The 26,150-nt window shown below is 50.8% G+C and overlaps 2 protein-coding genes across 3 annotated transcripts in view; both read left to right on the plus strand.

Annotated features, from left to right (window-relative positions):
* Jakmip1 (janus kinase and microtubule interacting protein 1) overlaps positions 1-1,848 on the plus strand; it is a 111,527-nt gene extending 109,679 nt beyond the window's left edge. Inside the window, exons 21-22 of the mRNA XM_055623741.1 lie at positions 646-690; positions 1,754-1,848. Of these exons, the coding sequence (XP_055479716.1) occupies positions 646-690; positions 1,754-1,783 (75 nt within the window). The 3' untranslated portion in view covers positions 1,784-1,848. The remainder of the gene's footprint in view (positions 1-645; positions 691-1,753) is intronic.
* Positions 1,849-3,288: 1,440 nt separating this feature from the next.
* CUNH4orf50 (chromosome unknown C4orf50 homolog) overlaps positions 3,289-26,150 on the plus strand; it is an 86,790-nt gene continuing 63,928 nt past the window's right edge. The window contains exons 1-7 of one of the 2 annotated variants that reach the window (XM_055623739.1): positions 3,289-3,771; positions 6,838-6,933; positions 7,307-7,703; positions 12,007-12,145; positions 15,612-16,157; positions 24,423-24,537; positions 25,460-25,578. In XM_055623739.1, the coding sequence (XP_055479714.1) occupies positions 7,420-7,703; positions 12,007-12,145; positions 15,612-16,157; positions 24,423-24,537; positions 25,460-25,578 (1,203 nt within the window). In that variant the 5' untranslated portion in view covers positions 3,289-3,771; positions 6,838-6,933; positions 7,307-7,419. The remainder of the gene's footprint in view (positions 3,772-6,837; positions 6,934-7,306; positions 7,704-12,006; positions 12,146-15,611; positions 16,158-24,422; positions 24,538-25,459; positions 25,579-26,150) is intronic. The other variant, XM_055623740.1, reaches the window with a different exon arrangement.

Here is a 26,150-nt window from a genome sequence, read left to right on the forward strand (position 1 = left end):
CTTCCTTCCTTCCTTCCTTCCTTCCTTCCTTCCTTCCTTCCTTCCTTTCTTTCTTTCTTTCTTTCTTTCTTTCTTTCTTTCTTTCTTTCTTTCTTTCTATTATTTTCCCAGCAGTGTTTTTCTAAAGTTGACTGGTAAAAGGCACACAATGTTTTAAATATTAAAAAGTCTCTTACAAGGGACAGCGCAGGGAAGGATCACCTGTCCGCAGGTTGGCCTGGCTGCCTCCCTTTTTGTTGCCTACCTTAATATATACTGGTGAAGCACAGCCACGAGCTTGGACAGGCCCTTCCCTTGTGTCGCCCTGTGAAGCCTTACCTTTATCCCTCAAAGTCTCTGCACACAGCTTAGATCTCACCTGGCTGCCTGGGTTGGTGGGACACCTGATAGATGTGTACAGATAACCCAGTGAGCATTTAAGGCAGGAGCAACCAGTACCCGCCCACGGCTGCCCTCCACCCCTTTCTCTGCTGCCCCCTAGCGTCATAGTTCTTGTAAGATACTGTCACTGAATTCCATACCACATCTCTCACATCTTTTTTTTTTTTTTCTTTTCTTTTCTTTTTTTTCCTTTTCTTTTATTTTCCTCGTTTTCTTTTGGTCTTATGTTATAGTTTTTGTTCCTTTTTTTGTTTTTCTCACTAGCATTCATTCTGTGGCCTTGACGACTCCCATGCGCCGAGAACTCGGGTGTGTATCCTTTCCTTTCCATTGGCAGATGCAAAGGTGATTGAGAGGGGAGGTTGACTCCACTCTGGCTGTGATGCTCCGTGGGGGATGTGGTGCCCAGAAGGATACTGGATTCTCCCACTTCAGCTTCCTGGGGGCTGTGTGGGCCTTGTCCCTGGGGGTCCTGCTGTAGAGGCACGTGCCGGCATTACTGAGAAAGAGAAGCCCTGTGGCATTTCATCCACCGGGTTTACGTCCCATTTGCAAAGCTTTCTCCAGCCTGGCTTAGCTCCTGCTCTGTTGCCATGTGCACATCTCCTGTCAGAGCCAAAGCAAGGCACCTTCTAGGGTCAAGGAGCGGCAGGCTGACAGGCAAGTAGCTCATGAGGTCAGATCCCTGATGTGACTGTACAGGGTCCAGGAACCAGTGGTACCCAGCTCCTTACCTCTGTATCTCAACCTGAATGCCCAGTTATGATGCCCAACCATATTCAGAGACCCACAGAATGAATGCATCCCAGAATCTTGTCCTTCCTGGCTGTGGGCCCCTTGTGCCCAAGCATCTAGCTCTTAGCCTGAGTTTCTGTTTTGGGACCTCAGCCTTTCCACACTCTTCCAGTGCTGAGTGTCCATCCTAGGGCTGCTATCTGCCAGGACCTCTGAATTTTGGAGTCTTGACCCTGAATCCAACCTTGGCTGAGGACTCCTGAGGCCCATAGATCCCTAGATGGTCCACCCAGTGTCCTTGGCTCTTACACTTGTCCACAAGGGCTTAAGTTGGGTACCTTTTATCCCCCAGCGTCTGGGATGTGGCCAGGCACATGGCTGGTTTTTGTAAGTAGAGAGAAGAAGGGACGGACTGCCCTGAGGTCTGGGAGACAGATCACACCACACCCTGTTGTTGGAGCCCTGGGGTTGGAGCTATCTAAATCTTGCTCCCTTTGTCTGGGTTGTGGAGGAAGTTCTCTGGGCAGCTATCAAGAGAAGTCAGGATGGCGGGAGCTTGTAGATATGCCAGCCTCCCCCCAAAATTTTCTTCACCCTTGATTTTTGTTTCACTTCAAATTATTTCTTAATCTTATAGGCTAGACAAAGAGCTTTTGGAATCACCTGAGTCCCTGTGGCACCCCATCCTCACTCAAACCAAAATTCAACAGTGCAACAAGCTATTCAAAGTCCGGAACACAGAACTTATGCACACTTGACAGTCACTTAAAGGGGAGGCCTGGGGACCTGGCCAGCCTCTACTGTGGAACTCTGCAGGACAATGGCAAGCCTCCCCAGTGTCCCCACTGTGACATCTTCAAGAGCCAAAGGCTAAGATGGATCTGGATGGCAGGAAATTAAGTGCAATTAGCAGAAACCCAGGGCAGGAGAGCTGCTGCCTTGGGGGACAGGCACAAACCCTGTCCCCATGCTGTGTGCCTCCCCGTGGGCACTCTGTGTGCCTAGATGGATACAGACATTTCCTCTGCCCTGTGTACATAAATCTCCATGGACTGGGTGTGTTCTTCTGGAGTCTGTCTGCCAGAGCAACCAACAAAACCTCTGACTCCATGCACAGCTGGACTTGCAGCTGGCAGCCAGCAAAGGAGAGTTAGAATTGCCAATGTGGGGACCCTGTAGAGTGTAGATTTCTGAGGAGAGCTGAAGGTCCCTTCACACATAGGTGTGACCCTGAATAAGTCCCAGAGCATGGCCGAGCCTCAGACCAGGGGAGAGTGAAGATTGAGAGGGCAGACCCAAGGTGTCTGTTGTAATTTATAGGGGCATCCTAAAAAGAAACTCGGGCTGGTAGAGCAGTAGCCAGAGGCTCCGAGTTCTGAGGTCTGAGGCTGGGGAACCCTTTTACCACAGAGCCTTCACTGCCCAGGATCATGGGTAGAGAGCAGAGTCATCTCCTCAGGTGTTGGAGCCTCCCCAGAGCACAGGGGGTAGAAGAGGGGTGGTGCACCCTAATTTTACTGAGAGCTAGATGCTAGAAGTTGTCTTCCAGAGGAAATTCCTCAAGAAGTAACTTTGGTGTGCTCCTGTCAATCTAGGGCAGGTACAGTGGGTCACCTCCAAAAGGTATCTGCCCGTGTGGCTACACTCTCCCAAACTTGGGGTGGGGAGAATCTTAGCCATCAGATTTACAGAGTGAAAAAAAAGGACAGGCTATTGAATCTGTGGAGGAGCTTGTGATGAGCTGAGATACGCGACGTAGTGGCATCAGGCCGGATGAAGCCTCTTGCTGTGTAGTTATTGGACCAATTGGGTGGCACCATGATTTTCTGTAAGCAAGCAGAAAAGACTGGAGTTCAGATCCAGTCCATTGAGGGAACTATGATGCAGGATCCTGACAGTGTATGGAAGCCAGATCCAAAGACAGAAGCGAGGACAGTGCTACGGGCTTTCCAGACAGGAGGTCGTTTCAGAAGATGTGAAGCCTCAAGCTTGAAGCATACACACCAGATGGCTCAGAAGTGTTGATTCTCTGCTGAAATCTGAATCCCCTAACACCTATGACACACAAGCTCAGCCTCTGTGACTTACCAATACCCACTAGCTTAATTAAATTCCAAGGAACCTATCTTTGACAACAGTTATCCGAGTCTTTGATAGCAGAAGTGTGGGGACCAGTCAGAAAAATGGAAAGCGTGCCTGCTTTGTCTGGTAGGAGATGCAGGGGGATGCTGTTCAACTGACTTCTGCAGACATCCTGAGATATCCCAGAGAGTCATGGAGAAGCCCACGACTCTGTCCCTGCAACCATCTGTCTAGAATTCCTTCTGGCTGTACTACAGTGTGGTCCTTATACCTCCTGTCCCTACCTACTGAGAGGGAGAGGAAAGCCTCCCTGTCTTCTTGGCTTTTTCACTCAACACCCTAATGCAACAGTAGCCTTAACTCTGCAGTCAGACCTGTCTGGGCATACCAGCTCGGCCATGACCCTGCTGCAGACAAAGCCATGTTCTTGTGACTCTGAGGAACACGACTGTCAGATCCCAGGCCATGCCTCATGGAGGAGCTTCTGTGACGACAGCAAGATGGGCCAGTGTCCATCCCCTTCAACCCCCAGGAAGCCACTCAAGCCTGAGAGAATGCTCCTCATGCAGGCAGGTGTGCAAGCTGCCCCAGTCCCTACCAGGACCCAGAATTCCTTGTCACTATCTTAGGTGTTGCTACAGGAGTCCCCACTAGGAATAAGCCCAGCTAAGAGCTGGTGCTCAGGGAACCCCAGAGCTTCAGTGGCATCACAGATGTCCTGGGTCCAGGGAGGCACAACTCAGGGCTTTCGCCACTGATTAACACCTGTGTGGTTTCCAGGGTGGCAGAGCTACAGACTCAACCTCCAGGGCCAAGCCTACATTATTCTGTAGACAGGAAGACAGTGGTTTTCCCTTGGCCCTTCTCTCAGACCCACAAGGAGGATGAGGTCTGTATCTCACCCTGTGGAGTCTTCAAACACAAGATTCCACTTCTGTACCAGACCCCTAAGCATGAAGTCTTGAGCAGGAAAGGGAAGCTGAAGAATCAAGGCTCTTCTGCCATTCATGCAGCCCTTGGGGGCTAAGCAGGGAGGCATGGGCAGAGCTGGGGCCAGGTGGCCAGATGAGCTGAAGACTGGAGGAGTTCAGCTTTAAAAGTAGGGGGTGCCCTTAAGGCTGTAAGATCTGTGTCCTACAAGGTCGCCTTCACTTTGCATCTCTAGCAGGTCTCAGGGAGGTTTTCACCCAAGTGCCCCTGCTGAGCACAGTGATGAGTCTCACCCACACCCTTGTGTGCAGAAAAACAGGCCTGTGTCCTGGCTCAGCTCTACATGGAGTCTATCCAGCCTGAGACCCTCCCAGTTGCTTCCTATCCTGGCTGAACAGGGTCTATGGTCCTCTGGCATGCTTGAGGTCTTTAACCAAGGCCATGTTCCCCTGAAGAATTGTAGCCTGCTTCCCTCTTGTCTTTCTTCCCAAAGGTCAGGGTTATATGGCCCCTGTTTCCTTTGGATTCCCTAGCCAGCTTACCACTAGGACCCGTCCCCCACCAAGCACTCCCAATACCATACAAATGTTTTATGTTTTTTTTTTTTTTTTAATTTCTCATGCTTAATCTCAGCTTGTTAAGGGACTCCCATCATAGAGCAGGAAAACCCAAACTAGGCACTTTAATGTCTTTTTAATCTACCAAATTGTACAACAAAGCAAAACAAAACAAAAAACCAAAAACTCTTAGGGGTTTCTGCAGACCCCGGCACACGTATCCAGAGCCCTACTCTGATAGGAGCTGGGTCTCCCGGGCTAAATCCTCCCCTCACCCTCCCCACAATCATGCTACAATCATGGCCTGTGTCATTTCTGTGGCCATCTCTCAGTCATATCTCCTAAGGCATTGGTCCCTATTCGTATAGCCACTCTCTCGAGGCCTGTTCCTCAAGGGAAACTGGGTACCACAGGCCCAGGCTTTTACCCAGCATTCGTTTTTCTTTTCAGTCTTCCCAGCTGTACCCTCTTTTCCTCCTAAGTCTTGGTGATTCACCAACAAGAGGCAGCTGCTGTGCTTGTGCCTGTTGTGGGCTAGGAGGGCTGTCTCTTGGAAACCTGTCCCTTGGTCTCTGATGCCTTCAGCCGACAGCCATCTTCCCACAGCAGGCTGCATCTTGTGGCCAGTGTTTCTGGGACTCACATGCCAGGTGCTTGGGGAATCCTCCCCAGGGTGAGGGAATGAACTGTTTCCTGTGGGTGGTGTCATTTTGCAAGATGCTGGCCCACCCTCACCCTTCTGTGCAGAAGGTTGGGCCTGTGTCTTGGCTCAGCTCTACATGGAGTCTACCCAGTCTGAGACCCTCTCAGTTGTTTCCTATCCTGGCTGGGCAGGGACCATGGTCCTCTAGCATTCTCAAGGTACCCTGCATCAGCTAAGTAACAAGGCTGGTCACAGCCCAGGCAACTGGGGGCATGCACTAGGAAGGGTTACTAGGTCACATCCAGCCAATACTTAGCCTGAAGATGTGCTGGGATCTCTGAGCAGGCTGGGTGAGTCCACTCATGTATTCCTTCACTGGATGCAGATGTCTAAACTCTAGACGGTATCTGGAGATCCTTTTGTGAGACCCTCACTTATTTGTCCAGATTCATACCTGAGACAGTATTCAAACTCACAGAGTCAGGCCCAGCACCCATGACCTGAGTTCATCTTCCTGTCTCTTTAAGGCCAGTGTTTCACATGGCCAACTCTGCCTGCCCCAAATCTGCTGCAGCTCTTCAAGCCCCACCCATGCTCCTGCCCGCACCCCCCAGGCATCCACTCTTAGGAACTCAGAAGGCCTCTCTGCTAAGGTAGAAATGAGTTCACCAACTGCATCGTTGCAGAGCATGCCAACCCAGAGGGGCACAGACAGGATGCTAGGGGCGGGGAACACAAGATTTCCAGCCAAATCCCACTGGGCCCTAAGACCATGGCTGCTCCTTCCCAAGGATAGCTCACTCCAAGCTTACCCACTGGTAAGCTAGGTAACTTCCTGGCTTCATTAAGTGGTGTTAAACAAAGGGTTACAATAAATATCTATCTTTATGGCAAGAGGCAATTGTATGAGAAGGGCTGGCAAATGGTGAGGGATTGAATGCACAGCCTTGTGCAGAGGGAGGAGGGGAGGGAGAGATAAGATTTCCTTCAGGTCCCAAGGAGCACTCCTTCAGAAATGAACATGTCCATGTCCGAGTGCTCTGAGGAAAACACTAAGAAACCGGAGTGGAAACTCCTCCCATTATTTTCTGAGGAAGCAAAGCCTCTTGTTTTCATACTTCTGTCCTTTTACCTTTCTCCCCCTGTAAACCCTCTGATGTCACCTTGGACCAGCTACCTCCTTGGCTATGAATGGCCATGAATGCTCTGTGCTCACTGTGAGATGCCAGAGACCCCTGAGTACCTGTGCGAGTGTGGCCCCTTCTGTGTACCATGTGGCCAGCCTCTCCTATCCTATTGGCTTTGGCCTGAGGCTTGCCCCTGCTCCAGGGATCTCTGCCTACATCTGCCTGCTGAACCCTGCCATTCTTGCTTTTCTCATCTTCTGGATCCTGAGGACTTGTTTTCTGCTGCCCAGAGACCATTTTCATTCCACACTTGATTTTACCTGGGCTAGAACATGAATTCTAAAATGTAGAGTCAGACCTGGCTGTTCCTTCCCATCTGTAGGATTTGGACAAGCTCTTCCACCTTCAGAGGTCTCTCGATCTCTAAAATGGCCATGAAGATGCTGGCCTCATAGGGTCGCCAGGACAATTGGACTAGGTAGGTGTGAGAGACCTCTTGGTATGGCAATAATCTCTCCTCTTTGCCTGGCGATTCTAGGTCCTTGGTAAGTATGTATTATGCTTAGATAGCGGCATGGAACCTCACTCATTTGGGTTGGGAATGCGCTTTTTTGTTTGCTTTGGAGAACTTGTGTCTGATGGTACTCCCTGGAAACCTTTTCCACTCCTCTTTGTGTGTATTGCTAAGCATTTACTTCCAGGTGACTAGTCTGAGCCCCACTCTTGCTTTGGTGTGTTCTAGCACGCCAGCTTGTAAAATGAGATGCTCGTCCGTATTGCATGACGTTTGTGTGGTTGAAACCCAAGCTACCCACTCATGAATAATCCACCTGTCCTTGTTCTCCTCAAAGGACATTTTCCGGGACAATCCAAAGGCACAGTAGCCACCTCAGAGTCTCCAGATAGTCCACGTTGTAGACTCATTCCATTTTTTTAAAGTCTGGGCCAGTGAAATGTTTCTGGGATGGAGCCGACAGCCCAGGGACAGACTGAGAAAAGCTTCAGCTACGTCATCAGAGCTCCCAGCAGCGACGGCTCCGATGTGATAAACGTGGATGTGAAGATTGACACGTGCTGGGTGTTCCGAGATGTGGAGGAGAGCGACAAGGAGCAGGGATGCCTTCCAGAAGCAGCCAGCAGCCTGGACTTGGACACAGGGCTGCTCAGGGAGCAGCTAGAATCCTCCGAGCGAAAGCTGTTGGCAGCTGTGGACAAACATGTGATATCAGAGTCAGGGCTGAGGAACAGGTGGGTGTAACCCTGTGAGCGCCCTTGTTGGAGGAGAAGGGGGTGGTGATGAACTCCTTCGATACCGTGGTTCTCTGAATCCTGACTTCACCAGAGGTGCAGAACCAGCCTCAGGTGGTCATTTGCCCTCACTTCTCCTGCTCTGTGCTTGATCACCGTCCACTGGTGTGGTCAATGGGAAGCACTGGCAGGGAGGGAGAAAGAGAGAAGCCCGCAATCTTTCCCTCACCTCCATTCTGTTGGGGCTGGGCCCAGATGAATATGTGCCTCTCTTCTCTGTGGGCCCAACTCCTGCTGCATGGCTTGGTCTAAACCCTAGTCATATGTTCCCCTTGGGTAGTCTCCTAGCTCCAGGACCAGAAGTAGCCCCAGAGTTGCTGAGCCAGCTCCCTGTCATCTATCTGGTCTACCGAATTCTCCATCATCTTGATTTAGGGTACCCCACAGTTGTTTCTCTCTGCTGAGCCTCTGGTGTGGGTTTTGCTGCCTGGTGGAGTCAACACAGACTCAGGAAGGGCATCTGAATCTAGGGCTTTTCCGAAACCCCGTCCTCTTTGGCTTTTTCCTAATGGCACCTCCCCTCCCTTTGCTCTCATCCTCTCCCTCATTTTTCTTTCTTCCACTCTCCTCTCCTCCTTTTCCTGTCTTCCCTTCCTTCAGTGGTGCTGGGGATGAAACTCAAGGTCTTACATAGCCTAGAGCAACACTGTGCTGCTGGGTCACACCATAGCCTCCCAATGATTTACTTCTCATCCTTCTCTCCCTCCTTCCCTCCCTCCTGCCTCCTTTTCTCCCTCTTTTCCTCTCATGAGGAGGGACTTATGTTGGCCCAACGTCTTGGCGGTTTCCATGGTCAGCTGGCTGTATTCCTACAGGCCTGTGACAAGCTGGGGACACCCTGGAGGTTGGGTGTGGTAGAGGAATGCTGTTCCCCTCATGGTAGCCAGGAAGAGGGGTGGTGGGGTCCCTGGGAGTTTCTTGAGGCCCTGTGTGTTAGTTATTTTTTCTGTCACTTTGACGAGATACTCAAGTAATTAATGAAAGGAGCACAGGTTCATTTTGGCTCACAGTGGGTTTCAGACTGTGTTGTGAATCTGTTCATTGATTCAGACCTATGATGAGGCAGGAGGCACCTCTGCAGCCAGAGCCCAGGGTGAAGCCATATCCACGGTTGTCTTTGAAGATGTGGTGCTCATCTTGCAGGAAAGGGCCAGTGGATGGGGAGATAGGATCTGTGGTGGGGCTGGAGGAGGAAAGGACCACTCTGGCCTCCATTCTGGTCCTACTTTGACTCTCTTGAGGCCTGAGAGGTATAGAACGTTATTACCCCCTTCTCCAGATGGGGGAACTGAGGCTAAAAGCATAAACTGTAGAGTCAGGGGCAGGAAGAGCAGAAGTAGGGTCAGCCCACTGGGAATGCAGATGCCCAGCTGACTTCCCAGTGTGTCTGGTCCACTAGAAAACAGTGAGTGGACTTGCTGCAGCCCCAGGGTTAGTGTGGCAGGGTCAGTGAGATGGCTTAGTGAATTAAGGACCTAGTGGTTAAGCCTGATGATATGAGTTCAATTCCTGGGACCCTTATGGTGGAAGGACAGAACCACCTTCTGCAGATTTGTTACCTGACCTCCACACATGGTGCTGCCAACCCCCAACAAAATAAATAATTAGAGAACCAGGTAAATGGTGCCTGAGGAATGACATCTGAGGAATTGTCACCTGGTCTCCACAAAATTAAAAAAATAAAATTAAGAATTTTAAATTAAAGATGTTAACATGCAAAGTTTTTTTTTTTTTTTTGTTTTTGTTTTTTAATATGGAAAGGATACAGAGCTGGCCATGGAGGCTCATGCTTAGAATCCCAGCAGTTAGGAGCCTGAGCCAAGAGGATTGCTTTGAGTCATGGGCCAGCTTTAAAAAAAAAGAGTCAATTAGTTAATTAGCTAATTAATTAACTAATTAAATCAATTACCTATTAAAAGGAATGGATAAAATATAAAAATAACATGGCCAAATTGTTAGACAGTGGAAAGAAGAAAAACGCCCGTTACCATCTCACCAGACCTCCCTTCACAGTCATTCCTGACCTAAATGGAGCAGAGTCACGCTGGGCGCTTGTCACACTTTTGCTCCGCGTCAGCCCTGCCCGCTCAGCAGGGGCTGCTTGGTGAGGATTCTGTTTTATGAAGGCGACGCCAAGGCCTGCTGTGTAACTGTCCCTGTGCACCCCTTAGGGCAGTGGGACTTGATTCCAGGTGCCTGGCAGTCTAGCCCATGGCCACTGTGGGCCCACGTGTTCATGGAAGAGCCTCCTGGGTTCACAGCGCTGTCTGTGGCATCATCTTCACAAGCCTCATGTGATTAATTTAGTCAGAAAAAAAGTTCCTTGACCACTTCATGATCCTGAGTGTATGGGTTTCTTGTGGCTGCTGTGACAAATGGCACAAACTCGGCAGCTCTCCTTGGGAACAGTGGTGGTGGGATTGGAGACAAGACCTTGCATAGCCCATGCTGGTTGCAGACTCGCTGTGTAGACACTGGTGGCTTTGAACTCTTGATCCCTTTGCCTTTCCCTCCAGAGTTCTGGGATTATAAGCATACATCCATGAAACTTGGTAGCTTACAAACAGCCTAAGGAGATGGCTCCGTCTGTAAAGTGCCTCTTGTACAAATACTAGAACCTGAGTTTTACACCCTCCACACCCCAAAAAAGCCAGGGGCGGTACACACCTGTGACGGCAGTGCAGGGAGCCAGAGATAAGGGATCAGCGGAGCTCACCGGCCAGCCTACACAACCAGTGAGTTTCAGGCTCAGTAAGAGGCTCTGTGTCAGGTAAGTACAAAGTGGGGGGTGGTTGAGGAAGACACCCCATGTCCACCGCTGGCCTCCACACATGCACGCATTTGCACTCGCACAATGTCTGTTAAACAAACAAACCCCAAACAACAGGAACCCAGGCTCGGTGGATTAACAGCTCTGGAGGCTGGAAATTAGGATTCAGGCTTAGTTCAAGTTGTCAACAGGGTCACACCCACTCCAGACAACTTTGGGACTCTGACTCCTAGCTGCTCCATCCCTGGTCCACCCTCCCCGGCTCCCAGCCCATGTCAGAGCTGCAGCAAGCATGATGCCTTAGCGGTGCTGCAGCTTTCTTTCCTTCGGTCAGCTCCACCAGGCCTCTTCTGACTAGCTAGAGACCACATGGTGGTCCAGGAGCCATCTCCTCTCACCAGCTCACCTGCCCTGTACCCTCTGTGCACACGAAGGGTGACATTCTTCCTGCAGAGAGCAGGATCTGGGTGTGTCTGGAACCATAGCTTGGCTACTGCAGTGAGCTGATCTTTTCTTTCTTGGGTCAGAAGCAGACTGTCACCAGAGCTCAGGGCACAGGTGGACCCCCCCCCTCCTCCCCTGGCAAATAAACGTAATGACTTATTTTTTTCTTTTCTACTCTCAGTACATCTCAAAAACAGTGAGAAGATGCCAATCCCACCTCCTGAATGATTAGCTCCAGAGGACTTACTCACTAGGGTTAGAGGGACCTCCTCAAGGAGAGGAAACTCTTAGTCGTGTTTGGAACAGCTACTCAGTTTTTTTTTTTTCCTCATGTGTAAAATATATTACCCAGAGGCTGCATAACTTGTGAGCAGTGTTCTGATAGTGAAAAAAAAAAAAGTCTTGGCTGTTCAGACTCCATTAAGTTTCTCTTGGTCTTCATATAGGGCTGAGAAAGACTTAAGATTGAATTCTACGGCAAGTGACATTGTTATGTGTATACTCACATCTGTAGTATGAATGTCCATCTTCATCCTTGGAGAGGCCCACGTGGGACATGAGCGTGTCTTCATTACTCTTTACCTTATTACCTGGTAGCTCACATTTTGACTAGGCAGGATGACCAGTGAGCTCCCAAGTTGGAGTTATAGACATGGCTTTTATACGTGAGCTGGGGATTTGAACTGTGGTCCTCATGCTCACTGAACAAGTGTTCGTATTCACTGAGCCATCTTCCCAGCCCTGCAAGTACAGATTTGAGGTAGAGCATAGACTTTAACAACATAGATATGGCTGGGATGGTAGCTCACTCCGTCATCCAAGCACTGGGGAGGTGGGAGGAGAATGACCATGAGTTTGAGGGTAGCCTGGGCTACAGAATGAGAGCAAGAGCTGGTGAAACATGAGTGTTTTACAATGAAACCCTTAGACCGGCCTCTGGGCAGATGGTGGGCCAGCGGTGGTGGTGGTGTTTACACTCAGTCTGCTCTTCCCGCCCTGAGTGAGTGTCTCTTGCTTCTGGTCCCACAGGGTCCAGGAGCTGGAGCTGTCGGAGAGGAGGCTTCTCTTGAAGGTGGAACAATTGAGCGCCTGTGTGGCCCAGGAAAGAAGCGCCTCACTCCACGCCCAGGAGCAGCTGCAGGCACTGCAGGGGGAACTGGTCAGCTGGGTTCGTGTCCCTTCCACTTCCTAGCACTTGGTCATGTGGTCACCCCGGGCCTCAGCTTCTCCCTGCCTGCCTTTTCAGGCCTCCTGGGGAAGTATGAGTGTTGGTACCTTTCTCATGCCTGGGTCCCTGAGGACAGGAGGTGGCCAATGCGGGTCTCTGTCTTCAGATTGCTGCATGGAGGTGGGGACAAAGGGAAGATAAGAACCTGGTCTTGGGTGGAGGAAGGACTTGGGTACTTGTGGATGTGATGGGGAAAAGATACTTTAGTGCCGAGTCGATATCTGGCAGGAGGAGCTGAGAGGAGGGTGGCCAGTCCAGCTGGATGCCCTCCGTGGCTGAGCGGGATGATGGGTGTCGATGGCCCGGACCTCCCCGGATGCCCCAGGGAATAAAACACCACCAAACTGGGAGATCTGTCGAAGCAGGAACTCGGTTTATTGAATAAAATGGTCCTTTTTATAGATTTGGGTCAGGGGTCAGGGTTAAGGAAGTGAGGTAAGATGACATAGAGGACAAGGTTAGGTAGTGCAAAAAGAGGTGGGCCAGCGACAAAACTCCACGTAACAGTTACCAGGCAGGGTTGATTTTAAGGCGGATATGCTGAATCACTTTTGCCCGGAAGTGGTACCTCTTAAATCAGAAGCTAAAGACAGGTCTCCAAACTCGAGCCAGGCTCAGGTAGATGCAGCAGGCCTTATCAGGCCCAACACTTCAGGGGACTGGGGACAGACCTTCCCAGGCCTTGCTGGGAAAGCTACTTGAAGTGAGAATGAGGCAGAGCAAATGCCGTGGGGGGCCAGAAAAAGAGGTGCGCGCAGGGAGGGCAAGGCTGGGAGGTACAGCAGCAACTCCAAAGGGACCATTGCAGGGATGGCTTCCTAGCAGTTAGAGCTGGCACTAGGAGGCCCAAGGAAGACAGCTAAAGCTTTGGGGGTGGGGAGGCAGAGCATGACAGACAGCTCCACCAAGAAGTGAGTAGTTAAGGGGCATGTTATGGAGGCAAACCGTAGTCCTACACCTAATTGACTGTGTGACATTAGACAAGTGACACAACCTCACTGGGTCTCAGTTTCCTCGTATGTAAAATGGGAATAATATGGTGTCACCCTTCAGCTGGTCGTATGAGTTAAACGAGTAGATACATGTAGAACGCTCAGAGAAGCTGGCGCCTAATAACGTTAGGTGTGTCTGCCGTCACCCATCATAAGAAACCTTCCAGGAGGGCAGATGATGCAGGCTGTATTGAAGAAGAATTAGCAGATGGACCTGAACCTCTGCAATAGGTACCCAGTGATGCCTCGGCATGCAGCTTCTGGGCTTCAGGGAATTGTTCTTTAAAGCACAGCTTAGGGTTTTGCGATGGCAGGGTGCAGCCCATTCGTGAGAGGCGAACTCAATATGAATAGGCGGAGCCTGCACTGAAGGGAGTGTTGTTTCTCAGATCTTGTTCAGCTGTATCTTTGTGTATGTCTTTGTGTGTGTGTGTGTGTGTGTGTGTGTGTGTGTGTGACGTATGTGATGTCTCTGTGTGTCTTTGACAGTGGGCAGCCATGGTGTTCGCTGACACAAACAAACGTGTAGTGTGGGAAGGGAAGGAGTCCAGCTTATCTCTCTTCAATCCTTGGGTACTAGGGCCAGGTGGCACTCTCACCTTTCCTCTGGCTTTTGGAGACAAAGTCAGGTTAAACTGGTTCCTCGGCTCACATGCCCTTACCCTCTCAACCCTAGGGAGTCTTCAGAGCCAGGTACTGAATGTGGCTCTGAATTGGGGCATGTGGCTTCTCCGAGGAGACACTGTAAGGGTTTGCTTGTTTGTTTGTTTGTTTTTTTGGGCCTTGATCTCTGTCTACCTGGGATTCCCCAGGGGAGTCAGGGACGGTCCTGCAGTAGGAGATGCTTATAGCATGATGGAAGATGAAGGGTAAGGGTGACACTTAAGCTAATTGTGGGAAAAGAGGTGTTGAGGGAGCCCAGGTGTACAAGCCCTTCTCACATGCTTCCCGCTGTCATTGCTGTCTCGAGCAACACAAATGCACTCAGACAAACCTGTCAAGAAGTCCATTTACAGATCCAGTGGTTTGGTCAGGGCCCAGGTGGTCCAGTTGCATTCCAGCCTCCATCTTTAACCTCTAGTCTTTATGTTTTTTATTTTTTATTTTTTGGTGGAGATTTTGGAATGTAGGAGACAGTATTGCAGGGATGTGTGAACAGGCTTCTGGCATCTTTTGTGTCTGATCTGTCTCAGATGGCAGCTTTGCTCTGGTCAGATTCCCAGGAAGCAAAGAGGCCTCATTTCTGCTGTGAGCTTTGCTCATCCTAAGAGGTGCCAAAGGCCCAGTAACACGTGCCATGGATTCCCCAGGCTTCCAGAACCGTACAGGCACCCAGTACAGTTTACATCAGTATAAAGCCGAGAAGACTTTCCATCCAGAAAACTCAACCCTTGTTTTTATTCCCTCTTCACACCCCGCCAGTAAATACTCCACAAGCCAGCCTGAGCTGTTCTACTTCCAGTCTGCTTTCTCTCTGCCCCTTTCCCGTGCTGGCTCTCTGGTAGCAGAGGGTAGCAGGTAGCTGGTGAAAGAAAGCTAACCACAGAGGCAGTGTTTGGACAGATTGCGAACACAGAGGACTACAGATTTCAGGGTGGTATTGCACCCCAGTTCAGCTCACTGTATGTGGTAGGGAGAAGTTGGGTGTCAGGATATGGAGAAATGTTCCTGCTCAGGCAGACGGCCAAAGGGACAGAGAAACACCCTTGAGTCAGACACAGAGCTCTCATGTCGTGCGCCAGAGCTGGCTGCAAGAGTTTTAGCTGTCTCGGTATATAGGCAGCTTCTGAGTATATGCTGGGGCAGATGAATGACAGCTCTATTTCTGTGGGGTGGGTGGTGGGTAGGGGACTAGCTACAGTTGTGAACAGCCGCTGTGGCGTCCTGGCCCCTGCTCAGCTCACATCCCTGAAACGGGAAGTTCCAGAAAGTTCTGTGGAGTCTGGAAATCGGTGTGGACTGTCCAGACTGAGCAATTCTAGAGACCCTCTGCAGGGTGCCCTGCCCTTTCAATCCACCGCACACTCTTCCACAGACTTAGGGAACTCGAGGAGATAGGCTGGGCTCTGACTAGGGTGAAGTGAAGGGGACTCTTGGCTGTAGTGTCAGCAAACTCGGCAATCAGCATAGCTTTTAAGAAATTGTTTGTTTATTTGTTTAGTGCGTGTGCATTCGTGTGCACACGGAGGTTAGAGTCTACCTGGTGGGACTGGTTTTCTCCTTCCACCGCACGCGGGTCCCCTAGGGTCCTCATGCTTGGTGGCAAGTGTCTTTAACCCTCTGAGCCAGCTTGGGTCCCGATGTAACATTTTTAAGCGAAATACCTTCCATTCATAAATGTTAGGGAGAGAAATCAAGGCTCGCAAGGCTCGCGCCTGGGCCTCCCTGACGTTCCCATCACCGCCAACTCCTAGGTTCGGGAGGCCGAGAGCGCGGCCCGACGGCAGCGGCGTCTGCAGGAACGGCTGCGGCGCAAGGACGAGGCGCTGGCACGGCAGGCGGCCACCCTGGAGCGTTGCGGGCGGGTGCAGCGCCAGCAGCTGGGCCTGGTGCGGGAGCAGGAGCGAGTGCTGAGGGCGCAGGTGCAGGGGATGGAGCGCGATGTGCAGCGCCTAGGCCGCGCTGCAGGACTTCTGCTGGCACAGCTGCAGGCCCCCGACCCGCTGTCTAGTGCGAGTAGCTCCGGGCCGCAGCTTCAGGCCGGTCCCCCGGGCGTCCCCGAGGCCGCAGAGCTGAACGCGTGGCGGGCCAGGGCGGAGCGCGCGGAGCGGGAGCGGGCAGAGGCGGCGCGCAGGCTGCGGGAGCACAGCGCCACCGAGCGGCAGCTGCGGGAGCAGCTGGAGGAACTGCGCTGCTGCGTGTACGGGCTCACGCTGTCGGAGATCGGCCTGCACAGCCAGGTGGAGGAGCTCGCCCAGCAAAACCGGCGCCTGCGGTCCCAGCTGGGGCACGGTAGCCCGGTAAGTGGCCGGGACCCAGGGCAAGAATGACCGCTTGTCCTCTGACTGCCATCCAGCCAGCCACTTGATCAAAGTCACTCCCAGCATCCTCTCATCGTTTATCTGATCGGAGACAGATCTGGTCCATCCTTCACCATGCTCAGTCTCTGGCCCCACCACCCATACACACAAGGTCACCATGCCCGTCAACTCATTTGCCTGACTACCCATACGGCCATCTACTCATCTGTCAGTCATTTGATGCCTCCCCACCCATCTACCCACTTGCTGACTCCCATGTCCAACTCTGTACTGCATTCCACCGCCAATTGCCAACCTTTGCTGCACTTCCCCTCACCTTAAGGGGTTTGAATGTGCATTGTCCCTCCACAGGCTCATGTGTTTGAGCCCTTGGTCCCCGGATGCTGGTCCTTTTTAGGGGAGCCGTGGAACCTTTAGATCTGATGGGCGTGTCCAATCTGAACTCCCTGGGATGCATTCTTTTTATGTATGTAGCCCAACACAAAACCCGAGACTTAAAACACTAGGGATTTAAGAAAGTAACTATCAGGCAGTTCTTGAACTTGGTAATGAAAACATTACAGTCACAATGCTGAAAGGTTAGAGGCACTCCAGCAGGGGGGCCTGGGTGGAGGGAGTGAGTTGCTGGGGTGAAGTGAGGTTCTAGCTCAAGGCTCCCCCTGCAGGAGCTTCCCCAGACCTCTGAGCTGTGAGGAAGCAGAACCCAGACTCCTTCCCTGCTGAGCTTCTCAGCCCTGTGCCTTCCTTGCTACCGTGGACTGTATTCTCTACAGGAAGAGACAGAATAAATTCTTCATCCTTCAAGTTGCTTTGCTCGGTATTTTTATCGCAGCGGCAAGGGAAATAATCAGAGCACCCAAACCCCAACACGAGCCTAGCCTTCCCCACACGGTCCAAGGTCAAGGCACCCACAGACTCGGTGTCAGGGAACTGATTTGTAGATGACACCTTGTAGCTGTTGTCCTCCCAGGGTGGAAGGGCATGTGCCTCTTTAAGGAGAGTGATGATGCCACCCCAGGGGTGCTTCCTTCCTACCTAATCACCTCCTGACACTATTACCTTGGTGATTAGATTTCAACACATGAACCCGAGGAGGGGAGAGAACAAACATTTGGCAGCCATCTGCCCACTGTTCCCTGTGCTTCCTTTTGCCCCCGTTCACCTGTATCTTCCTTGTCTGTCTGCTCATCCAGCTGGTTGCCAGCCAGCCAGTTGCCCCTCTTACCCTTCATGGTCTGTCCCTATGTTCATCCATCTATTTGACTGTGTGCAAGCTGTGTGAAAGACAGGTCCTTACCCCTCAGTGTAGGTCTCTGACTCAGCCCCTCCACCGGGGCAATGACCTCTCCTGTGGTCATTCCATGCTGTGATCTACTTCCTCCCCAGGTCAGGGCCATCATCCACTGGCCTTTGCAGCCCACATTCCCTGCAGCAGCACACAAGGGGGCCCAGGGAGAAAGCTTCAGTGTTTGGGCCTCTTCTGCTCTCTTCTAGCTCTTTAAACTTGGGTATGTTTCTTAAGCTGGGGAGGGGAGGCTGGGAATTTCTTTCCTTTTTACTTCATGGAAGAGTAAACATGTGCATTTAATGTCTTCTTGCCAAAGCTTCCTTTCAAAGCTGTGGAGATAGGGACAGCTGTTCTCAGCAGCCTTGTTCCACAGAGAGGAAGCTGAGGCTTGGAGCGGTAGTACCTTAGCTGTTGTCACACAGCTGTTGAGAGACAGACCTGGAAGTTGGTCCATATTAGACATGGCGTCAGGGTGGGTGGCGGCAGCTACATTAGCCATGTGCCCCTATAACTAGAGTGAGTTCTGTTCCCTTAGAGAAGAGGGGTATTTGGGAGATAGAGGCAAGAGGATCAGGAGTTCAAGCTACATAACACATTCCAGGCCAGCCTGGGAGGTTTCAGACCCCGCCTCAAACAAAATCACAACAAAAACAGACAGATGATACAAACCAATGGGAGTTGATTATTTAAACATTCAAAATGTCTTTTAATTGGAACCGAGAATGCTCAAGTTCTCCAGACAACGGTGTGTCTCTTGTCTGGGCCAGCTTACCAGTACTGTGTTCTGTTGTGCATTTTCACTGCTTTATCTCCGATCTCTTCTTCCCATGCGTGTCTTGTTCAGCCACTAAGAGGAAAACAGAGTGTACACTCATCATCGTCTCCTTGTAATTCTGAAAATAAACGATGTGTACATGGAACTTGTCATTTAGAATCTTTTCTGCGATTGCCGGAAATGTGCTCTCATTTAGGCAGTTGTCCTGAGGCTTCATTCTCTCCTCTTGTCATCATCCTGAGTGCAGGGATGCACTGTTCCCTCAGAACACATCTCTGAGGAAAAGAACTGGTTCATAGAGGCTGGCAGGGTCTTGCTCCTATTTTTCCATTTCCTGTTCTCCCCTTTAACCCCTAATTTATTAGGGGTTGTTTCCCCTGATAACTGCCCAGGGAGGGCAAGTGATTTGGCCACAGACACCAAGGCAGCACCAAGACCGTCAGGAAATCATGCCACAGTTAGTAGCTCTTTGGGGCTTTGGGCTTCTCAGTGGCTGGATCCTGTAGGACCTACCTATGCCCTCAGCTGGAAAGCCATCATCGGTCACAAGTATCCATGACGTCAGTGTTATATGCTCTCTCTTCAGAAGGCTCTGTGCCCCGAGGAGCTGAATCTCAAGAAGGGCTTTGACCGTCGAAGCTGAAGAATGTCTCTTGCAGGTTCCCTAAGTTGTCCATAAGCAGTGGTCCCTATGCTGTGTGGAGCAGAGGGAAAAGAACAGGCTGCTGTTAGGAACCTGTGCGTCATGCAACACTGCTCAGTATGGACAGTCCCGTGCTGAAGTGGGTGGAGGTTCTCATACAGGAAGCCATGGGGGGATCACACGTAGGGGACAGTAGTGATCCAGACCAGCCAGGATAGTCTTGGGCTGCTAAACTTATATGTCCCAATGTTCTTATTGTGAGATGCGCCTGACACCCGTGGACTTCGATGCTCAGGGAATGAGCCACTCAGTGAGGAAATGACCACAAGAGGCCGCTTGCCCCAGTCGTAGGGACTGTCTTCACGAGACTGTACAGCTGTGAGGGACAGAGGCTGGGAAACAAGAGGTCCGGAGTGAGTCTGTTCACCGACTTGTACAGCAGACAGCTTTCACGAAGCTGCCGTTTACCGGGCACTGGTGCAGCCAGCTGACGGGGCGATAAAATGATTAGTCCTCACTTTGCAGACTGAGGCAAGTGAAAGTCACATGCTCCAGCAAATGAAAGAAGCCAGGTCAGAAGGGGCCCCGGGCTTCCCGAGATGGTCCTCTGCTCATTACATCTGATGGGCCCTGGGAGCTGTGCTGTGAGTGACAGGGAGGGCAGGCACTGGGAGAAGACATTTTGGTTGCTTCTTACCCACAAGACACTTGCTCTCTCAGGTGTTGTGAAGCAGCCAGAGAGGAGTTAGTGTCCTTGTCCCCACGCTGAGTCTAGAGGAGTGAACTCAATTTCCCCAACTTCAGCTAGCTGAGAACTTTCAGAATAAGGCGCCTAAAACCCAAGTCCCCTGAAGAATGGGGCACTGGGAGGAGTTTGGGAGAAGGACCCCTGCAGGTGAAAGAAGCTGAGGAGGGCAGTGGGTCGCAAAATGACATTTGCTTGGTGGTGTGCATTTGTGTGCTTCTCTGAGAGCGTTTGTTGGGCTTCTGCTGTGTCCCAGGCACAGCGCTGCACCCTTGACTAGGGTTTATCTGGGTGTGGCCCAGCTCTTCAAGAGCTTGGAGGAGAGACAAACACAGGTTCAAGCAGTCGTGGTTCAGGCTTTTAAATAGCCACATCAGAAGACAGATAGATGGCTGTGACATGGCCTGGAGGGTCACTGAGAGAGGCTTCTGTCTAGAGATGAAAAGTCAGGCTCTCGAAGTCACCCTGTCCCCTGTCATCCTGGAGCTGAAGTGCTGAAGTGATGGGCATTGCTGGTTGCTGTCTGGACTTCCTTGTGCTGCAGTGTATACAGCGTGACACCTGGCCACAGGGGTGGGAAATCCTTTCATTGTTAGGAGATGACCCCTGACCTCCCTACAGGAGGACATTATCGTCACAGGGTGGCTGTTCACTCCACAGCAAACAGGGGCATTAGGAAATACAGTCAAGGGACTAAAGAGATGATTCAGTGGTTCAGAGCCCCTGTTGCTCTGGTAGAGGACTAGGGTTTGGTTCTCAGCATCCTCATGGAGTAGATCACAACTGTCTGTAATTCCAGCTTCCAGGGGTCCATTGCCCCCCCCCAAGGGCTCCTGCACACACATATACACATAAAACAAAATAAACAACTTCAAAAAACCCCAAAAGTCAAGCGATAAAGTACTTGCCTACCATGCGTGAGGCCCTAAGTCTAGTTCCCAGCCCCCTTCACACGTGCTCATACGCACACACACACATATGCATACACATACAGAGAAAACAGAAGAAAAGAGTCAATACAAGCAGCTATTAAAGGGACTGCTGCTCTGCAAGGTCTGGGCCTTTGGAAGCCTAAGCCTTTGAAGTGGGCTGTCTGTCAGTGAGTATTAGATGCCATATGAATGCCATACTTACTATGTGACCATGGACCCCTTTAACAGACATGTACTGTTCTCTTTGTTGTGACCAAGTCCCTGAGAAGAAGCGGCTTAAGGGAAGAAGGGCTTATTTTATCTTATGACGCGGGAACACAGTCCCAGCATGATGAAGCATGGGGGAACAAGCATGGCAGCAGTGTCATGGGACAGCTGATCACCTTGTGTTTGCACTCAGGAAGGAGGGAGCAGACAGGAAGCGGGGCCAGCTTATCAAGTGTGCGCCACCACAATGCCCTCCCCCAGTAACCTACTCTCTCCAGTGAGGTTACACGCTCTGAAGGTTCTACAACTTTCCGAAACAGTGCCATTAGCCGTGGCCGAGGGCTCATACGTACAAGCCTGTGGGGACTTGTCACATTCAGATCACAGTGCATTTCGAAGAAAGGAGTCAGTGGTTGCCAAGCAGCTGGAAACAACCCAGATGACCCTCAACTGAGGAATGGATACAGAAATTGTGGTACATCTACACATTGCAGAGTAATACTCCATTGTATAGATGTACCACAGTTTCTGCATCCATTCTTCAGTTGAGGGGCATCTGGGCTGTTTCCAGCTTCTGGCTATTATAAATAAAGCAGCTACAAACATGGTTGAGCAAATGTCCTTTTTGTGTACTTGAGCCTCTTTTGGATATCTGCCTAGGAGTGGTATAGCTGGATTTTGAGGAAGAGCTATTCCTAGTTGTCTGAGAAAGTGCCAGATTGATTTCCAGAGTGGTTATACAAGTTTACATTCCCACCAGCAGTGAAGGAAACACTCCAGCTCTTAAGATTTTCCCATAACCCCAGAAATGTCAGCATATGAAGTAGGTGGGCTGGAGGGATGATTTGATGGTTAAGATCATGTACCCTTCCTCCAGAGAACCCAGGCTTGATGCCCATCACCCACATAGGAGGCTCATGACCCCCTGCAACTCCACTTCCATGGGGAGCTGGTGCCCTCTTCTGGCCTCGGCACACACTCTTCCCCACCACACGTGTGCATACCCACACACAGACACACAGATACACACAAATAAAAATTAAATGAATTTAAAAACAAGTATATAAGCCAAATATTTACTGATTAAAATTAAAATTAATTAAAATTTTATTTTGGACAACTTTTTCACACACATACATATTTGCCATTTACTAAAGGTGAAAGAAAAAATTTTATACAGATGAGTAGATGTGTGTATGTGTTTTTTTATATAAAGTCACACAGTGCAACATGGGTGAGCGCTATCAGGAACACCTCATTCTGAATACCTATTTGATTCTGAATTCTTTTGGGGTACATGAGCATTCAGAAACCTTTACATTTGCCATTTTTGAAACATTTAGTTGCATGGCCCCATGTGGGTCATGTCACCGTTTTTAGAAGCTGGGACTTAAGGTCTATGTGGCAGAGAATGGTGGGAAGCCCCAAAACCAGAGCAGGAGTGTTTGGGAGGACTTGATTATTCTAAACTAATTAGAAATCTTCTGTTATCTGGGCTTGGAGAAAAGTCTGGAAGGATGTACCATGACATACAAATACTTGAGTCTAGAAAACACCAACTCAGAATAATCGCCCACTGAGGCAAAACCAGAGTCCAAACCAATGCTCCTTTGGGCTGAGCAGAACGCAGTGTTGGGAAGAGTCAGGGTCAACGCCAGTGATGCGAACTCATCTGATTTCCCTTTGACTTGCCATGTGACTTTAGATAACTAGCTCTCCCTTCCCTGACTATTGAATTAATCACTCATGAAGTGAAGGGGGTAGACTGGATAAAAGCTATCATTTTAGTATCATATCATCTAAGATACACCCTAGGTGTCTCCGTGGAGCAGAAAGCATGTGTGTTTTCTGTGGCTGTGTCCCCAGCCTCAGAACGGGGCCTGGCCCTTAGCGAGGGCTCAGCAAGCTTTCATGAAATCATCTGTGCACTGCGGCATGGTGCAGGCAGAATGTGCAGTAAGTGTGATCGTGGATGTGCAGCCTGGATGAATCATGATAAGTGGCTCTGCGCTGACTCCCTCCTCCATCTGCCTGCTCCTGCTCTCCTTCCATCCTCTCTCCTCGCTCTTATTAGGAGCTTTAGTCTTTCCTTCCCTACCTTGCCTTCCCTCTTTTTCTGTTTCATTTATTTTTTCTTTTCTAGTCTCTTCTTTCTCCATCCTTCCTTCCCCCTATCTTTTTCAACATTCCTACATTTTTTTCTCCCTCCCTTCATCTTCCTGATCCTCCATCTTGCTTTCATGGCAATTTTTCAGCTGTGGTTAGGACGGACTGTTTAGTTATGACCAGGTGAGATCCAAGTGGACAGAAACAGATGACAGGGCTCTGGGCACATACGACAGTGGCTTATCTGGTCAGGCCCGCTGTCTGGTAGTATGTGAACTGGTACCTCTGCCCTCTGGCTGCTCTTGGTTAGGGTCAAGTGTTCTCATTAGTCCTTGTTGGAAGCTTCTGGAAGATCCTATGATGCAGCCGGAGCTGAGGACTCTGATTGTGAGCAAAAGGACACAGCACGAACTGTTGCACAGAGAGACATGAGGTCACAAGCACAGAGTCGCAGAAGGAGGGGCCATGCAGGAGGTTGATGGGGACGTTATTGGTGGAAAGGTCAAGGAAGGCCGAAAAGGAAGCCTTGTGGGGGACTTAGCCACTGCTTTTGCAAGACACTAAGCTCTTCTTTACTACTATCCTGCATGGATTGCATGCTCCCAAGACTGAGTTGTTAAAAAGCCCGTTCCAGGTGAGGGGCAGACATTTACTGTGGTGTGGGCTTGCTCAGGGCCACTCAGCTATCCCTCAGCTCAGCCACGGCCCCTGTCCATGACCTGGAGCCTAGAGTTCCCAGCTGGAACACAGAACAAGGTGTATGTGTGAGACCAGGAAGATGAGATTTTTATCTTGCTGCTCAAGAGAAGAGTGAGAAGGGGGAGGTACCCTGACCTGGTTTAATTTCCAGGGTAATTTGCTAACCAGATGTTCAGTGGAGTGGGGACAGGGCTGGGAGCCAGCCACAAAGAGTTGGATGACTGTTAGAACCCTCCCCCAAAGTAGCATAAAGTATAACCTGAACAGAGGCCTAGAAGCAGAGAATGTGGCCATGATGATGGCAACCCAGGAGGCTACCATGTCAGAGCGAAGAGCCCACATTGGTCATGACAGCTGCAATTGCCCACACGTGGCTTCCAGGACCATGCTGGGCATATTCCTCTCTGTCCACACAGCTGGCCTCCTGCAGATCTGGGTGGGCCTTTCCCAGGTCATTAGCTACAGTCATCTTTGGGTCTTGCTCACAGGGGACAGATAGGAACATTCAAAACTCCTTGGGTAGGTGCCATATTTCTCCAGTGGGACAGAGGGACCACACAGGAGCAAGGCTGGGACCTTGCCCTGACCACACCATCTCTTGTCTGGATGGACGGAGTACTCCAAGGACAGACTGCTACCCATTGTAACTTGTTGAAAGAATCCCGAGAGTCAACAGGAATGATGTGGCCTAATAAATCAATGGCCCAGCTTTGAGCTCACTGCTTTCTGACCTTAGTTCACTTATTTTGGAGGGGTCTGACTGTTGCTTTAAAGGGAGCATAGGCATAGGCTTGAAGTGAACAAGTCAGCTGGGCACTTGTGACTGTTCCATTTTTTCTCTCTCTCAAGGGTGCCTTGGACTGTGCACAGAGTGATTCTCTGCCCCCATCCGGGGCAGAGGTGCTGGATCCCTGCAGTAGCCAAGACCACCAGAGTGATGCTCATGGATGTCAGGCCCCAGCAGGTCTGTGAATGCTGTGCGACACAGAGGGACCACCTGACATTTCTCCCTTAGTCTTCATGTTGCCCTTACAATGTTGGGCAGGATGGTGTATTCCTCTCACAGACAAGCGGAGGCCCAGAGAGGCTCAAGGTCACACAGCCGATGAAGGCAGAATCAGGGTGTGATGTTCCAGGGGTCATTAGCTTAGGATAATTGGGCATATAAACTCATGCACTCAGCTCTCAAAGGGTGTCAGCCAGCTACAGGTTGGTAGTGGGGCCTTGTCTTCACAGAGACATCTGTCCTAAGCAGAGGTCACCCTAGCTCCCTTCCACCCCAGGATTGAAGACTGAGGATCGGGTTGAAGATGAGATTTGTGACTGTCAGTCTGAGAATAGCTGGGGCTTCGAGGCCTCTTGTCTCTGACAGTCAGACATGGGTTCCTACATCCCTGTTATAGGAGATCCTGCTTGTTCATCCTCAGCCCTCAAAATGCAAGAACAGCCCACAGTCTCATGACACCCAGGGCTTCTGTTTGCAGGAGGAGGCGGCTGATATTCCCCTTTACAGCCATGTCTGGGGAGCAGAGCTGTTGGGTGGGCCAAGGTGGGACATGACTTGGCAAGGCTGTTCCTGAAAGTGCAGGATTGGTTATCACCCAGCTGACGGTTGAGGACACTGAGGGTCCTAAAGGCTTCATGGGCATACTGCAGCTGTGGTCCATGGGAGAATCTTGAGAACCAGTTCCTCTGCTCACAGCTGGAGGTGAGTCACATCTTCCAGCCCCAGGTCCTCACTGGGCAGAAGTGTGGGGCTCACCACGAGTCACTGTGGTGCTGGACAGAGAGACAAGAGAGACATCTATAGCTGACATGGTTGTTGTTGGCCATTGTAATAGATCTTTCAGGAGTGATTTTTTAACCTTGGGATCTTGCTGTTCTAGGCCAGCTTTCAGAAGAGTCCTGTGGCTGTGCTGGAGGTGGAGCAGAGCCCTGCATGGTGGTGCCAGCAAGGACCAGAGACAAGCTCCAGAGAGGCCCGCTAGGGTCTGAGCATAGACAGGTGAGGCCAGAGGGTTCTGCAGATATGAGGGTCAGCGGGGCCCTTGTGGCCCTGCTATGTGCCCGGCAGTGTGGCTACCTGAGGAAACTCCAGATCTGAAAGAATGTTCTGGAAATTATTGAGGGGACGTTTGAGGGGCTGAGATGCAGTGCACTGAGAGCTAGCTGAGAAGTAGGGTAGGCTGAAAAGAAGCCCAGACTAAGTGTCTAGACTGGGCTACCCCAAGATACTCTGGTTGCCTTAGGGAAGCCCCTGACCTCTCACAGGGCAGGGACTGCCTCTATTCAGAGATGATGGGACCCGAGGGATACTGGAACTCTCAAGAGCTCCCCAGCCCTGGAGGTGGAGAGCCCCCGTGACTTTCTTCTGTACCCTGTGCCGCTCCAGCCTTCTGGTCTTTGGAGCCGGATCTGAATTCTTCCTGACACTGTGGCAAACCGCTGACCCCAGCTTCTGCCTCTTATCCTAAAGAACAAAGCTGAGCCGAGAGTGGTTTCCTGATGTGGCTCTGTGGTTCTGAACCTCATTCATTCATGCGTGCATGCATTCATGCCTTCATGCATTCACTTTCT

Source organism: Psammomys obesus, unplaced genomic scaffold (genome assembly GCF_907164565.1).
Source record: "Psammomys obesus unplaced genomic scaffold, mPsaObe1.curated_primary_1811, whole genome shotgun sequence".
NCBI lineage: Eukaryota > Metazoa > Chordata > Mammalia > Rodentia > Muridae > Psammomys > Psammomys obesus.